General features: G+C 30.6%; 1 protein-coding gene across 1 annotated transcript; it reads right to left on the bottom strand.

Moving 5' to 3' along the window:
• Positions 1 to 4543: 4543 nt before the first annotated feature.
• Top2 (DNA topoisomerase 2) lies at positions 4544 to 14141 on the bottom strand. The gene is made up of 24 exons (XM_076371928.1): positions 13833 to 14141; positions 12610 to 12939; positions 12261 to 12504; positions 11804 to 12190; positions 11479 to 11718; positions 11287 to 11392; positions 11001 to 11153; positions 10745 to 10914; positions 10459 to 10669; positions 9785 to 10373; positions 9451 to 9682; positions 9175 to 9374; positions 8947 to 9082; positions 8566 to 8865; positions 8132 to 8365; positions 7877 to 8062; positions 7671 to 7797; positions 7439 to 7591; positions 7249 to 7324; positions 7098 to 7177; positions 6900 to 7010; positions 6651 to 6827; positions 6286 to 6404; positions 4544 to 6132 (listed from the first exon to the last, which is right to left on the bottom strand). Exons 2-24 carry the CDS (start codon positions 12909 to 12911, stop codon positions 5983 to 5985), a joined length of 4683 nt encoding a protein of 1560 aa, XP_076228043.1. The 5' UTR covers positions 12912 to 12939; positions 13833 to 14141; the 3' UTR covers positions 4544 to 5982.
• Between the last annotated feature and the right edge of the window lie 2615 nt (positions 14142 to 16756).

Genomic DNA, 16756 nt, shown 5'->3' with positions numbered 1-16756 from the left:
ACTTCTCCCATACACTGTCTAAAAGTGCTAACCTATCGGTTAGTAGAATTAGATTAAACTTATTTATTTGTTTTCCTTCTACTTATTTATTTTTATTTTTGTTATTACCCGCTTACAAATGGAAAAATGGAACGATCGCACTATTTAAAATGTTTTTATATAAAAATAGAAAAGTGTAATTCAGGAACAACGTGTGCGTTTCCAGGTTACGAACCCGAACATCATCAAATTTCAAGCGGTTTGGCATACTATGATGCATCAACGGACACACAGATAGTTACAGAATTATCTACTGCAACCCTAACACTAGACCATTGTCAGAAAAAGAGAAACTTTGAGTTATCCAGAACAACGACAACGGTTATGTCGCTCAACATTTTGGAGAAAACAAGGCCATTGAAAGGATACACCAAATAACCAGATCGTCTAATCTAGACACGTTGTCAAAGAGTACATCAAGAAGTGCGATACCTGTCAACCGTTCAAGTTAACCTATATCCAAAACCGGAAACAGGCTGACACTCCTTCCGAGTTGAGCAAGAAAATCGCAATCGATCTCGTTGGGCCACTAACAACTATCTGCCAAGGCAATCAATACATTCTCTCCATCCAGGACTGCTTGATTAAAATACCTCGTTCTTTTGCTGCTAAAAGGAATGCAATTTACCAACATCATACGGCAACTCTTGAAGCACTGGACATACCTATTTGGATCACCCAAACGCTCCTGGCGGACCAGGGCTTGAACCTGATATTCTGGCTCACCCAAGACTTTGAAAGCTATCGGTGTAAAACACGTCGAGGAGAAAACTAACGATTAGGACCAAGTACCCGAGAAGGTATATTTTGGGTACAACACCTCGTACCACCAAGTAATAGGTATGCTACCGTTCGAAGTCACCTTCAGCAGAGAAGCCATACTACTGCAGACAATCAGTCTTATGCCAGTCACAATGAAAGGGCGCCTGATGAGGAATTGGAGGAAACGGCATGAACGATACGTCAATTAGCAAGTAACCGATTAGAGGAGTAGAAGAGGAAGCACTAGGATGTGCAGGTTAAAATCATCTTGAAACTGCAAACGCCATTCCGCGTCAGGGATAAAGTGCAAATCCACAATGGTCATAGTTGATCAAAACTAGACGTGCAATGGCTCGAACCAGCCATCTTGCTAGAAATCAAGTCGCCCAATTGTAGTCTTTTCGACGGAAAAGAACAAGTCGTACACGGCAACAGAATCAAACCGTACCTTCGTTAATTCTATCAGGATGTTTCCTCTGTTCACGCTGCTGTTCAATACGCTCACCTATGCTGTCCACATACCTGTGTCAAAACTAATGTTGAAGAATGTCAGATGCTATCCGATAACACATCTCCGCTACTCGACCGACAATCACCGTTTTACCTCCCTTGCTTATTAAAACAAGCTAGAGACTAAATATGATCTAAGGAGAGAGTTGTGATACCAGTTATTTGTAGTGAATCAGAGTCAGCGACAAATCCATGATCCTTGTCGATCTTCGTCATCCTTAGCGAACCCTGTTCCACTCCGTCATCCCTGATGAGCATCAACCTACACCAACCCCATTGCATCCTACCCTGTTTTGTTCACCTCGAATTCACTGCCAAATGAAGATGTTAGGGAAAATAAATAGGTTCAATTTCGTTGAGCATGGAAAACAGTTGTATTCTCTTTTTCGCGACGTGTGAGTGTGTGAAAAAGTGAAGGACGGAATGTATGTTGAAGAGTAAAGGGGATGGTAAACGAACGAATATCTGATCATCATCAAGTGTCCGATATCTATCAAGACTTTTAATATTTTTCAGTTTTAATGAATAATTCAAGGCTTAACATTTATTAATACTTCAAAACCGTTATGGAATCGAATTATATTCGAAGTGCTTCGAATATTCATAGTTTTGAAACGCGTCGAATCACTTCGAATATCGGGATTCGATTGTCCATCACTAAGGAAGGCTCTGTTCCTTCTGCTGCACTTCTATCCTGTGAACAACTATATAGCTCTACTCATACCGATTGTAAGAAATGATACGGAACAGTAAACGACATTTCGAAAGTTGTATTATCAAATACGTATAATTCTTACTAACTTTTACACAGATAGAGTATTTTGCCTCGAGAAGACAATGTCTTCTTCATGCAAATACAATTTCTATAGCACTGAATCACGCAAGTGCGTCATGTTAGGATTACTACAAGACTATTACAAGACTGTTTGTAAGGCCGTTGCAAAACTGTTACGAGTCTGTTTGTAAGAACGTTGCAAGACGGGCTCAAGACTATACTGCAAGGCATCCACGATGCCGTTTTTGAGGAAGATCAATCCCTCGTATTGATCCCCACCCTCGCAAGACCATTAGCTTTCCATGGGAACGTCGACAGGAAAAGAGTTCTTATCGTCAACTGTTTATCCTTCATTGCAACTCCAACATTTGCAGGCCCTTCACAAGCATCGACAGCGTTGACGAAGGACACTGCATCTGGACACTGTCATCGCTCACGCAGATCGGCCGCTCGTATTTTCACCAACCCTCAAGATGTTGTTTATTGCCTGGGATTCTCTCAATTCCTAGCCAATTTTCCGTCGTTTCTTACACAATCTTTATTACCTAAATTAAATTCATTTCCCTGTGTATACGAAACTACTGCGATTAAATGGAATTATTGGAACTTTCGTAGAGGAGAGTAAACACCTATGATATCCGTGGAAGCCAAGTGATCGAAACTACTGATCGAGAGTAATTATTTTGAGTAAATGCAGTTTGACGCCTCTGATATAAAAAATTACGACGAATCCACATTCACATTAGAAGGCCATATTATCAGCTCTTCCTTCAAAATTTTAAAGCAAAATAGGCCAAAAAATATTTTTCCATTAATTACAATATATTTGAATTTGATTGAAATTCCAGGCATTGTGTACAAAAGTGATGAATTAGGCGTTCAATTACCAATATCTAAAAAATCTTTAAATTTCGATTATCTCGGAAAAGAAGCATCGTACGAAAAAAGTTAATTTATCCGTTCTATACTATTCTCCACTCAAATGAAACATTTAAACGGCCGTCTAAGTATCTCCGTTATTTATCGTTGCGTAACAAATTTTTTTCAGAATAAATTTCCTTATTCTGAAGGGCATGTGTAACGACAGAAAAGTCAGTACCTCAGAGTCATTTAAAAAGATTGTGATGTCAAATAAAGATGTTTTGAACATTGATGTTTATTGCAAATTAAATCATATAATTTTTGCTTATATTTTTGTAAAGTTTTAAATAAGCAGTTCAACCACTTTCAATAATATGTTCCTATTATTTCGCTTCTCTAATTTCAAAATTTTTACATTTTTTAACATTATTAAACAATTACTGGTTTACAAATGCATACTCTAGTATATTTATTATGATACACATTATTAAGAGTGACAACCAGAGGCATATAAGAACATCAGAAAATACGTGATTTCTTCTTCAGCATTCCCAGTCGACAGTTTAAAGCGATTACGATGTATTGTACCATACAAAAGTAAATCTGGATGGTTTTCATTCATACAATAAATGATGTGTCAGACTTTAGACAAGTAATGCGTGTACGCAGCGAAAGATTTCCAATTCATCTTGTTTTCTAACTCCATTCATAATTCTACATTCCGAGTATAACTAGAATATTACATTCAATGCTTCAGTTAATATGCAACAGTACATCCTTCAGCCTCAATACAGAAATTTACTTCATGTTAAAATTAAAACGTCTACATTAATGATTGTTGGACATGAACAGCTTAACATTTTTTTATAGAAACAACAAGCTGAATCTATTAATACATTAAAAATTACATGGTTCCAGTTACAAAAATATTTGTCACCTTAAAATTTTATTAAAACAATAATAACAAGAAAATGCTTTTTCTACCATTAAAAGTACCCTTTAACCCCTTAACTGTGAAACTTAGTTATAAAAATCACGCAAGTGGTGCTTAATAAAATCATACAGTGATGGGTGTATACCTCAAACATAGGACAAATGAATAATGGAAAACTAAAGCAAAATGAAGAAGAATTGTTTTATTTGAAAAAATGAATAATTTCCATTGCTGGAAAAATTAGTATTACTTTGGTTTTTAAGATGACATGTATGCTCATCATACGCAGTGAACCGATTAAAATAGTATAACTTGTCTTGAGAAATTTTTTGCACAACCATATATAACAGAGATAACTGGTGTTTCTTTTTGAGTGCTTCACCAGTACATGGATGATTAGTGGACTCTTTATATTAACCCCTTAAGGCTCAACATCATTGAAGTGGGATTTAATCAGGCTTTATACTGAATCTGAATTAGGCTCAGGTCCGTGTAGAGTACCCTCAGTTTATAAACGTTAATATATTATTCTTAATAATATAATAGTAAATAATACTTTTTAAAATACTTTTTTTTCGACGGTAGATCATAGAGTATGAAGAAGATGAGGCTTTAAAAAAAAGTACGAATTTGTTATTTCTCTCTCTCTCTCTCTCTCTCTCTCTCTCTCTCTCTCTCTCTCTCTCTCTCTCTCTCTCTCTCTCTCTCTCTCGCCCCCACCCAATCCTTTCTTTCTCTTATAATATATAATGTATATTATCAATCATGTATTGATGGTTTTGCACAGATAAACTTATCGCTCGTACATTGAAAAAGGAATTTATATACATACAAGTATATAGATCTATATAAACTGATATGCTTACATGTGAACAATGTCATGCGAAACTAAGTTTCGGTAAAATCGTAGTAGAAACATATCCGAAAATTACACTATTTAACGATAAGAAAATATCGACCGTGCTGAATTCTTTGCAATGTTATTTTATTTATACTTTATTTAATTTTAATGTCAAATGATATTGATAATCTTGTTAATTGATACAATTCTTTTCGTATGTTACCGGTATCTCGTATATTCAAGATACACTTTTTATTAGAGATACTAAGGCCAATATCTAGATAAACGCATATATAAAAAATAATTGTTTCAATACATAATAAAGTCATTAAAATTTGTTGGCGAACTAAAATTATAATCGAATTTATAAACAATGTACAAGATGCAGTTTAACATTGCACACTATCCAATTGCTGGTGAATCTATAAACTTTGTTATAATTACACCTACAAAATTACAAAGGTAGAAAACTAAAGATAAATAAAAATTATACAGGCAATTTCTACGTACTGTTACTACACATACATATTTTATTAGATATTTTGAAGAATATATCTTGTATTAATTAATACTATTAACAAAAAATTAAAATTGTACCATAATTATAGTTATAGTGAAGAATGGATCGATTTTAAAGTCTCTGACCATTAATTCTAACAGGACAATTCTGTATTTTTGTTTTGATAAGTGAGAATAATTGACAAGATCAAATGTGATAAAAATATTATAAAAATTTGGTGGAGTATTTAGTTACACGTTTGTATGAGAATGTTAAATTGGTCTCAGTTTAATAACAGGAGAAGAACAATATCAAATAAATTTGTATAATACATCAATTATTTCAATATTTTCCATGTAATTAGAAAAGATACAAATTTGCATCACTCTGTTCGAAACGTCTTGGACGTTAACACTAAAACATAGTGACATATAAATGAGTTTACGAATGATATTCACTTGTAAAATCTTTCTTATTAGCCTTGTCGATTCTTTCTTCGATTCGAGTATAACTCATTTGACGTGTTTTAAACACTTATAATATGTACATAAACTCAAACTTTTACCTTACATTTTAATTATTACAATAATGAAAGTAAATCAATTTCTAGTGCATGTATGTACAGTGTTATATAAAATTACTAATGCCCTGATAAGAACCAAGGCAAAATTTTCTTAAAATTTATATCAAATACGATCACAAGGTGTGTTAATGACAATTTGAATAATGCTTCAACCGAACACTTGCTTGGACAAAGTTGTTCAATTCGAATCATCTTCATCATCTGATTTTACAGCGTATGAAACAGGCTTACGGACACGACCTCCTGTGGCTCTCGGTGGTGGAAGTGGAGACGTTTCACTGTCATCATTATCTTGCTGTGCCTCAGTTTTCTTCTTCCTTTTTTTTACCTGAATCATTAAATGAAGATCAAATATATAGATTAAAACCTAAGTATAAATATTATTCATATTATTTATCAAATCAGGTATTACTAATGACCTCTAATTTACTAAATTAATTTGCCAAATATTTTTAATTATTGCATCCGTCATTATACTCACATTTTGTTTGTTGGAAAATGTAAATTCTTCTGAGTCTGAATCCGACTCAACTACTTTTTTCTTTAATTGTCTTTTCACGCCCTTTCCTCCACCATTTTCTGTCTTCTTTTTGACAGGCGCTAATACATAAATAATGAAATTAGATGGATGACATAAATAAATAATATAACACATACAGTCTATGCGACATATCTGGATTTTCTGAATTTCCTTGCACTTTCTACCTTACACTTTTTGTCTGAACAATTTCCAAGTGCCATTCATATTTTGCATGATATTTACACACTTTCAGATAAATCATACGCTCTGTTGTGTATATATGTAACACTAATATATGATTACTGAAATATTACAAATAACCTTACCCTTTCCTGGCGGTGAAAACATCGAAAATGAATCTTCGCTAGAAGATATAACAGCTTTTTGTTGTTTATTGAAAACTGTAGCTTCTTCAGATTCTGAATCAGAGGAACCCGTCTTTGTTTTCAACTGTCTTTTCACTCCTTTTCCTCCGCCATTTTCAGTCTTTTTTTTAGAGGATGCTAAACCGTAAATAATATAATAAACATGAATGAACATAGAAAAAGAAATTGGTATATTATTAATAATCTTACCTTTTGGTGGAGATGAGAATATTGAATCTTCACTAGATGACACTGTACTTTTTTGTTGTTTTTCTCGAGAAGAGTTACCAATTAAAGAATCAAATAATTCTTCTGAGCTTGCTGTTATACAAAAAAATAATTTAAAGATAAATATATATAAATGTAGTTTTTATAACTAATACACTTAAAATTCTTTTATTTACTCACGTTGTGGTGGCAAAGATTTCCTGTCTATTTTAAAGCTGTCATCCGAATCACTATTTACAATCACAGGTGGCTTTGTTTTTCTGAGAAAGTAACAGAAAATAATGAAAATCTTTTACTTTTGTGCAGGCATGTAATTATGTATGGTACTCACTGTTCAGAATCTGACGACAGATTAGTGAGCTCAAGATCGGACGAAGACTCTTCGCTTAAATTATAATTTTTCTTAACTAAAACATTTCAAAAATCAAACAAAATCATTTTATACGTAAAACATTGTTTCGATATAAAGACGCAAAAATACGCACTGTATTTTATGTATAAAAAAGTATAAAAACTGATACCTGCATTCCTACGAGACGTTTTTCGAGGCTCCGGAGGAGGGGAGATACTACCGAAATCAATGTCATCATTACTACCACTATCTTTATCTTTCTTTTTATCAGATTTTTCTTTCTTCACTTTTGGTTTAAAGGGTAAAGTTGTTTGTTTCAATCCTAATAGTGAGAAAGAATATTTAATAAGTTTTATAGGAACTTTCCATATTCATTTAAGTACAATCATACAAATAGATACCTTTTTTACCACCTGTTTTCTTTTCTGTTTTTTCTGGAGAAGAGCCCAGTCGGTCTTCCAAAGATTTTGCATTCGCATCAACCAAAGCATCAAATTCATCTTTATCTTCTGTGAATTCCTTCTTTATCTAACATTTTACATTAAATTTATAAATTAAAATACTATATTATTGATTACATATGAATTAAATATTCTGTTAAATTTACCCTTGTCTTTTTAATTCCTTCCTTCTTATCTTTAGAAACAATTTCCGCTTTCTCAATTTTCTTCTTTAATTCCGTATCAATTACAGGAACTATTCGACGAATAGTATCCGATGAATAGAATTTTGTTGGTGGCTTCTTAATAGCTTTATTCATTTTTTGTTCTTCTTTCCGTTCCTTTTCCTCAAACTAATAAAATATAACATATAAAAATTAAATCAACTTAAAAATTCATTATTGTTTAAAAAATATAGTTACTTTGTTCAATTCAGTTAATAAACACTCTAAATCTTCTCTCCATAAAGAAATAGGTGTTCGACTTTGTAATCTCTTCAATTCTCCTAATTTATCATCTCTCTGGCGCAATAAATCTTCTTTTCTTTCTTTTGTCAAGCTCCACAAAGTCATTCCTAATAGATAATCGAAATTTTCACTTGCCAAAGCAACAGGTGCCACGGCTGCTTCATCTTCGGCGGTTTCACCAACCTCTTCCTAACAAAACATTACATTTAATCGTACATAAATGTGTAACTTTAAATAAAAGTAACTAACTAACTTCTAAATGCATAGCGTTTCTTTTTACAACTTACTTGATCTTCCTAACGTGGCATGATAGTTAAATTTTTATAAATTATATTTTCCAGGTATATTCCTATAGATATTATTAAAACAGAAAGTTTTATAGTACTTACCAAAACTTCTTCCCTGTTTTGTAATAATTTCCAAGCGACTACAGGATCAGACTCATATCCTCGTTTAATTAACTCAGCTATCATATCTTTTTTCTTTTTATTTTCTATTACAATAGTGCCATCGCATTTTTCTACAATAAATCGTGCTTGATTTGAAAGTTTAGATGCCTCCGCGTTCAGAATACCTTCCAAATAATCCTTCCTTTTATGGTACGTTTCTAATCTTACTTTATAAAAGCCTTTCATAATTTGAAGGACGCTATCATATTTTTTCAGACAGAGATTTTCGTCAAATGCGCACTAAATGAAAATACATGCATTACAAAGTTGAAATATCTCGATTTTTGCTTTACGCTAAAAATAAAATTTCTTGTTCTTTACCATGGATGTAATTGTCATCGTTGTTTGTAATTTGAATGCTTTGTGAAGACCATCCCTTTCTAATTCCACTAACTTATCACGGTTTAGAATGACCACAAAATGTACTGATGTATCTGTATTATATTCCTTGTAATCTCTAAAATAATATTTAAAATATAATAAACAAACGAATGTTTCACATTTATTTATTTTAGAAGTTTGTTTACTAATATTAATAAGAATATTTACGTAATAATGGCAGGCGTTTTATCAGTTCCATGTAACATTGGTTCTAAAACGGTTTCTTTGTATGTTTGAGTCCAATTTCCAACTGGAAGTTCAGTAATTTCAACTTTATCTGGTCCAATTACTGAAATTTCTCCATTAACGACATATCTATAATCTCCGCAACTTTCTATTACTCCTTTAAAGTTTTTGTAATATGGTATCTGAATAAAATATGAAAAAAGGTAAGAAATAGATACAGAAAGTAAATATAAATTTGATATTTTTAATAAATATTACCATTGGTTTTGGATCAGCACCATCCATCATTCTAAATAAGTTTTCAATAATTTCTCTAGGATTATAGTTGGGTATCTTTGTCATCCAACCAGTACCAATGCCATCAGCACCGTTTACCAACACCATTGGAATAGTTGGTATATAGTGAACAGGTTCAATTTTTTGATTATCATCGTACTCGTGTTTGAGTAAAGCATCATCATGTTTGTGAAATATGAATCTCGTTAACGGACTGTAATGATAGCAAGGAGAAGAAATACCTTATCAATCTTCATTAATATTACATTAATATTAATACATAGAAATTATTACGTGGAAAAACTTGTATATATACCTAAGCATTGTGAAAATATAACGTGGGCTCGCGGCATCTTTTCCTCCTGTCAATCTCGTACCAAACTGACCAATTGGCTGGAGTAAATTAATATTATTGCTTCCTACGAAATTTTGTGCAAGGTTAATAATTGTTGCCATAAGTGACATTTCACCATGGTGATATGCTGAATGTTCAGCTACAGAACCAGCTAATTGAGCAACTTTCACTTCACGTTTATCATTACGTTTTAAGCATGTGTACAAAACTTTTCTTTGTCCAGGTTTGAAACCATCAATCATATTAGGTATAGAACGTACATTATCATAATTACTGTATAAAACCAATTCAACATTAATAAAATCAGAGTATGACACAGTACGTGTATCTTTTTCATAAAGATAACGCTCTCCGAGTCCAATTTCTTTCCTCCTCTTTGTTTCATCCATATAATTTGTTAACCAATCCTTACGCTGCTCAATACATTTTTTACTAAAAGCCATAATAATATTCTGATCATCTTGATCTCCTTGATATTTAAATTGAATTCTATGTCTAGTCATGTTTTGAAAATACTCTTTTGCTTCCTTAGCAGTGGAAGTACCCAAACCTATATGAGAAAGGAATAACATTATAATATTGTTCAAAATAAATTTCACATTAAAAATTGTTGCAAAAAGTAAAAAATTAAAAACCTTTGTAGTACTTGATTCTGTAAGTATGAAAATTATTTGTTTCTGCCTTCCATTTTTCAAATTCAGGTAATGAAAAAAAACTTAATACTTCACTCCCTTTTGATGCTTTCACAATTGGTGTAATAAATTCTTCCACAAAGTTCAGTTTTAAAAGTGATGGCCAATTATGATGAATAAAATTGATTAACAACCCTTTAATGTGAGAACCATCCTATAAATAGACAAATAATATTTATTACAAAGCATAATGCATTTACTGATATATTAAATGCATTGAGTAATTAACCTGGTCCTGATCTGTCATTATCATTAACTTTCCATAACGTAATGTTTTTAAATCTTCTCGAGATTCATACTTTTTCTTATACTGAAGACCGAGGATTTTTATTAAATTATTAATTTCTGCATTTTCCAAAATTTGTTTATGTGTAGCTTCTCTTACATTTAAAATTTTACCTAAAATTACATTTTATATATTATTAATACAGATATACCAATTTTTAATACAGCTATTAACATGTTTAAATTTTATATGAATTTACCTCTTAGAGGGAATATACCATATTTGTCTCTACCTATTGAGGATAGTCCAGACACAGCCATAGTTTTAGCTGAATCTCCCTCAGTCAATATAAGTGTACATTCCAACGATTTACCAGTACCAGCATCATTAGCATCTTCCAATTTTGGTATTCCTAACACAAAATATTATGTTACATGAAATTAATTTATAATATATTAATTAAAATTATTCTTATACATAATGTTTAACATATTTGATTTATTATTCTTAATACTTATATACTGGTTACACAGTTTTAAAATTACCTTGTAATTTTCTTTGTTTCGATTTAGGTCCTAATTTTTGAAGTTGACTGTCAGCCTTAAACTTTGCCCAAGTTAAAACTGCTTCAACAATACCCATTTTTGTTACCTACAAATGAATTAGAATTGGAAATAAACTTATACAGAAATATTTAAAAATCTTGTATGTAGAAAATTAACTATTCTAAATTTTACCGCCGTAATAAATTTATCGCTAAATGAGCATTTTGACCCGAAACTTTTAGCTTGTAATGTCATATTTTCCTTAGTTTGTGAATCAAATGTAGGATTGTTAATGAGACAATTAATAAACATCCATAAATGATTTTTTATTTGAAATGGTTTGATTGCTACTCCTGCTTTGTTCTTCTTTTTTAATGTTTCTGTTAATTGCTTCACTATTAATTCGGTAACATGATCTACATGACGTCCACCCTATTTTATAAAAAAAGTATTTCTGTAATTTTTTTTTTAGAGTACCGCATTAGTATAATTTTTACTAATTTTTTTCAAGTTTTACCTTTATAGTTGCAATACTGTTTACAAAAGACATTTGTTGAAATCCTTTATCAGATAAAGCAATAGCTACTTCCCAACGAGGTCCACAATTTTCATATACAATTTTTAAAGGATTACCGACATCGTCTTCTTTGCCTTTAATATATAAATCAACATAATCCTTAAAGTTTTTCACAGGAATTCTTGTTCCATTGAGATACACTTTAACACCTCTAGTAGAAGCTGCTATATCATAAGCCCTTCGAGACATAAGGGCAACTATGTCATTGTCTAGAGATTGCATTTTAAATTTTGATAAATCTGGTGAAAATATGACTTTCGTAAAATCTTCTCCAGCAAATTCTTTAATTCTGGGCTCACTTGCAAATCCCATATTATTGCTCCATGTCTATAAATATAATTATGTTACAAACCAAATAAAAGGATCTTTTTAAAACATATTTTTGTAATATAATTACTTGTTTCAAACATCGCTTATATTCCTTCGATGCCGTTTCCACTGTAAAACGGTGACTGAAAATATTACACAATTTGGCACCATAGCCATTTCTACCACCAGTTACTTTTTCCTCTTCGTCATCGTAATTGGATGATGTCAATAAATGTCCAAATATCATTGTCGGAACATACATATTTTCTTCTTTATGAATTACTACTGGAATACCCTTACCATTATTCCATACAGAAACAAGGTTATTTTCTCTACAAATTAAAATTATTTATTATTAATCTTATAACTATTGTATAGTATTATTTCCATTTTCTGCAGATTAAATAATACATAATAAGTATTTACACTGTACATACTGATCTATCTCAATTTTAATTGTATCCATTTTAGGATCTCTTTGTTTATTATCTGCAGCATTAACTAAAATCTCATCAAATATTTTGTATAGTCCAGGAACATATTTGATTTCCCTTTGCGTCATCACTTCTTTTTCTTTATCATAAACCCACATTAATTCTGTCACTGGTTCAACGGAACCAATATAAGTGTCCGGACGTAATAAAATATGCTCCAACTGAGACTTCTTTTGATATATGCCCTCAATCGTTTTCTTCTTTGCAGCATTATCACCGCCTCCATTTTCTACTGTAGTACTCATATTGTTATAGATCTTAGTCTTTATGAAACTATAACAGGTAAGAATATAATAATTCAACATAGAATGTATAAATATGCATGTATTGTAAATATAAACAAATTAAAATACAAATCCAAAGTTAAAGTTACCTTTGTATTGAATAAAATTATTGGTATTTATAATGGAAATATAAAAATGTGTATATATGATATTAAAAACAATACTATAGATTACATTGTCATATTATAAAATTCATTTTCTAAATTATGATTTATCATAACAATAAGTAAAATTAAAGACATCAACTTTAATATATTTTTCATGCTTACATATTTAATTAAAATTTGATAACTACAATTACATATATAAATACACCATTGCAATCTGTACTTATCTTCTTCCATTACGGTTTAATAAAATATTTTAGAGACTTAAAATTATTAAAATACTTAGAACATTTCTTTTAAAATTCTATTATTAATCTTTATAGATTAGAATATATAAATCTTTCATTATAAGAGGGTATACAATTGTAAAACAATTAATACAGATATTATTTTACTTCATTATTATAAATTTTGATGCTACCTTTAGAAGTCAATTTCTCAAAAACATAAAATACAATTATATTCTATTGACTTGAGATACAATAAGTATTATATAAAAAAAAAAGATGTTAAGAACAGGTAAAAAATTTTCGTTTTATACTTAAAAGTGAAAGCAAAATTTATTAAAACATTTTCATACCCGAAATAAGATTTGCTAATATGGCGGGAAAACATCCTCTGTGTAATTGGCCAGTACGGAAGAAGACGCCAGATTAGTATAAACATTTACTTTTCGAAGATTATAAATCTATGTATGGATCCTCAACTTATTTTTCGAAATATAACAAAAATACGGAAATCTAAGATAAAAACTAAATTATAAAACTGTACTTACAGACCACCTTTAGTAGAATAGGGATAAAAATACTGAGTAGCGTCGGCAACTGAAATTTTTGTAGCTATCGTATCTCAACTCGAATTGAGGTTGTAAAGTGGCGTACCACAGTCAATATATAATTAAAATTAATTATCATACACACTGTATTACTTTTTTAAGTGGCAACTGGTAATTAAACAACTGATTCGAGACAAAAAGTATATTTCTTGTTCAACACTTCGACCGATGCTGCCTATACAGTAGTGATACAAACTACCCATTTTCAAACGACTAAAGTCACTGTGCTACCATGGACACCGTTCCAAAAGACAACCGAAAATTAACTAAACAAACTAAAACTAAATTTTCCATTGGTTAAACAATTTTATTAATAGCTGTGCATTTCTTTTTAAAAAATATTACATTATTTACTCCTAATTTAACGGAAAAATTGCAATTACATGCATGCATAGGAAAAATAATATTTATGTACTGTAAGAAGTTATTACAAAAAATAAATCACAATATATTATTCCTTTTTTTAAATTGTTATTATCTGAACCACAAATATAGGATATTTACATAATTTTACTTCACTTTATTTAAATATATTTGTTAATAAGTTTAAAAAAGCAATTAATCTCCAATATTTAGTTATAATATAAACTTGAGTTATTAAATAATTTAACAACTCAAAAAAAATACAAAATACTTATTATGTATTTCATTAATTGTATTTTGAAACTTTATTAAACTGAAATTGAATAAGTAATATTTTCTTTTTGAAAATAATAATCATAGAATAATGGACAAATTGTAATACATGTTTAAATATATTGCTGTTTACACTTTTAAACACTTCATCATAGAGTTGTAAATTAAATCCAATTAGAAATACTTGCCAAAAAGAATAAACGAAAATCAATAAAAATTAATAAGAAAATATTTATTCAACATTGATAATAATAATATAAAAAGGAGTTACTACAAAGTTTTTAATTATCTTTTACTATTAAGAGTAGTTAAAACCTTTAAATACATTTAATCAAAAGCTAATAATACAAAAATTTATTTTTATTTGATCTTATAGTTTAGTGAGGAAACAAATAGACATGAGTAATTTTTTAATAGCTAGAAATATTTATGTTCTAAATTATATACTATATTGGTACTTCTAATTGATGTTAAATATGTAAATATTATATACTAATAATTAATGTAATTATAAAATTTTATAAATATTTCTTATAAAAGTTACGAATAATTGGTCAAATTATAAATAACTCATTGTAAATAAGTTCATTCAAACTTTATTTCTTGAGTATTTTAATATTAACAAAGTCAATTTAAAGACTTAAATGTTTATTAAAAAAGTGTAATAGAAGTTAATTAAATGTCATAAAAAGTAAAAATCCTCCACTTATGAGAATTAAAATATATTAATTCTTTAATAGGGAACGTTATAATCTATGCAAACATTTAAATAAATATATCAATTTATTGATTTGAATATGACTAAATATTATCATGTAAATGAAGTAACACGATTTTAATTAACTTTGCAACTTCTTTAATCACATAGTCAGTAAATATGTATATGAACAAAAGTTCCTGTTCTATGTACTCTATACATCGAGTTTGTCTACTTACTAATAAAAATTTACAGAAAATAAACTGTCATACGTTCAAAGGTATCGATAAAAGTGAGGTATTACAGAAACAGTATAAAAACATGTGAAGATTAATCAAATTAAAATGCGATCATTAAATATATATTTTAACATTTCTGTACAAATATTCAGTTCAGTAACGTATAATTTTTGTAAATTTGTAAACATACACAAAGGTTAGGCTTCCTAGGTTATGTTTACTATAAACTACTTAGACCTTCGACTACATATTCCTATAGATCCGGTTTCCAATAACTACCTCGAAGTCAAGATAAAATCGGACACACTTCATTATATAGGAGTTAGCTCTAAAAGTAATGCAAGTGTAATTGGTCAGTTTTAATCTTTTCCTATCTTATTTTCAATATTAATTTGCTATTCGTCAATACAGTTATATGAAATTCAGGGCTACTATTTAACTGGGAGCTTGCGAGTTCCATAGTGACTTTCCCCTCATGAAGAGTTACCCCCTCCAGACCTAGATACTTTTACAGTTCGCTTATATCCATCAGGAACCCACCAAGAATGGCTTTCCGGATTGAGGGGCAAGGGGGACAAAAAAAATGTCTAAGTTTCACTTCTGTATCCTGTAGTCAATGTGTCGGTAATGTCGGTTTTTACTTGTAGATAAAGTCAATTTTTGTTTGATATTAGAAATCGTTTAACTATAGATTTAAAATTTTTTTATTAATATCCGTGATATTCTTTTTGTAAATATTCAGTTAGGAACAAGCCGTCATAGAAGTTGGTCGATAAAATATTTCAACATTACAATTTAGTGAACATTGTAAATATGTAAATAATATATTGAATAAAGAAACATGCCACAATCCTGGATTGGTGGCGCCACATAATGGGAGACTGCTTAAACTTCTAGCCGAATAGTACCAAAATGTACCGCTAGAAGATGCGATCAAATCCACTATTTCTGTCCTTCTTACTCCCATATATCTATTATTAGCCTCTCCCGTTTGTGCCGTCGGCCTATTACTTAATAGTGGACAGGGGCAAAAGAAAACGTCCTCTTGCCATGCTCGGCCAATTGTATGGTGACTCAGTTTGGTACGCCCTTGTGTTAGCCATCTGCTTTCTCTGTCTCACGGTTGCGTCAGTAACAAAGACGTGCCGTAACTGAGCCGCCAGAACAATCTGATTGAGCGCGGCGAGTGGATGTCTTTCCTTGCCCCCCGACCCTGATAGCCGGCCGTGTTGATTCCTGTTGCAGAGGCGAATTGTAGGTATGGAGAGGGTAACTTTTCGTGAGGAGAATAA

This window comes from Nomia melanderi, chromosome 11 (assembly GCF_051020985.1).
Source record: "Nomia melanderi isolate GNS246 chromosome 11, iyNomMela1, whole genome shotgun sequence".
NCBI lineage: Eukaryota > Metazoa > Arthropoda > Insecta > Hymenoptera > Halictidae > Nomia > Nomia melanderi.
Note: the sequence above shows the minus strand (reverse complement) of the source record. Positions and strands in the feature narration are given on the sequence as shown.

Bases quoted from the DNA above. Each gene is read 5' to 3' on its own strand.
- Top2 (XM_076371928.1), bottom strand. From the start codon at position 12,911: ATGAGTACTACAGTAGAAAATGGAGGCGGTGATAATGCTGCAAAGAAG. The intron at 10,670-10,744 runs GTTAATTACTCA...GTCTATTTATAG, and splicing joins TAATGACAGATCAGGACCAG to GATGGTTCTCACATTAAAGG. The intron at 7,798-7,876 runs GTAAATTTAACA...GTAAAATGTTAG, and splicing joins AAGGAATTAAAAAGACAAGG to ATAAAGAAGGAATTCACAGA.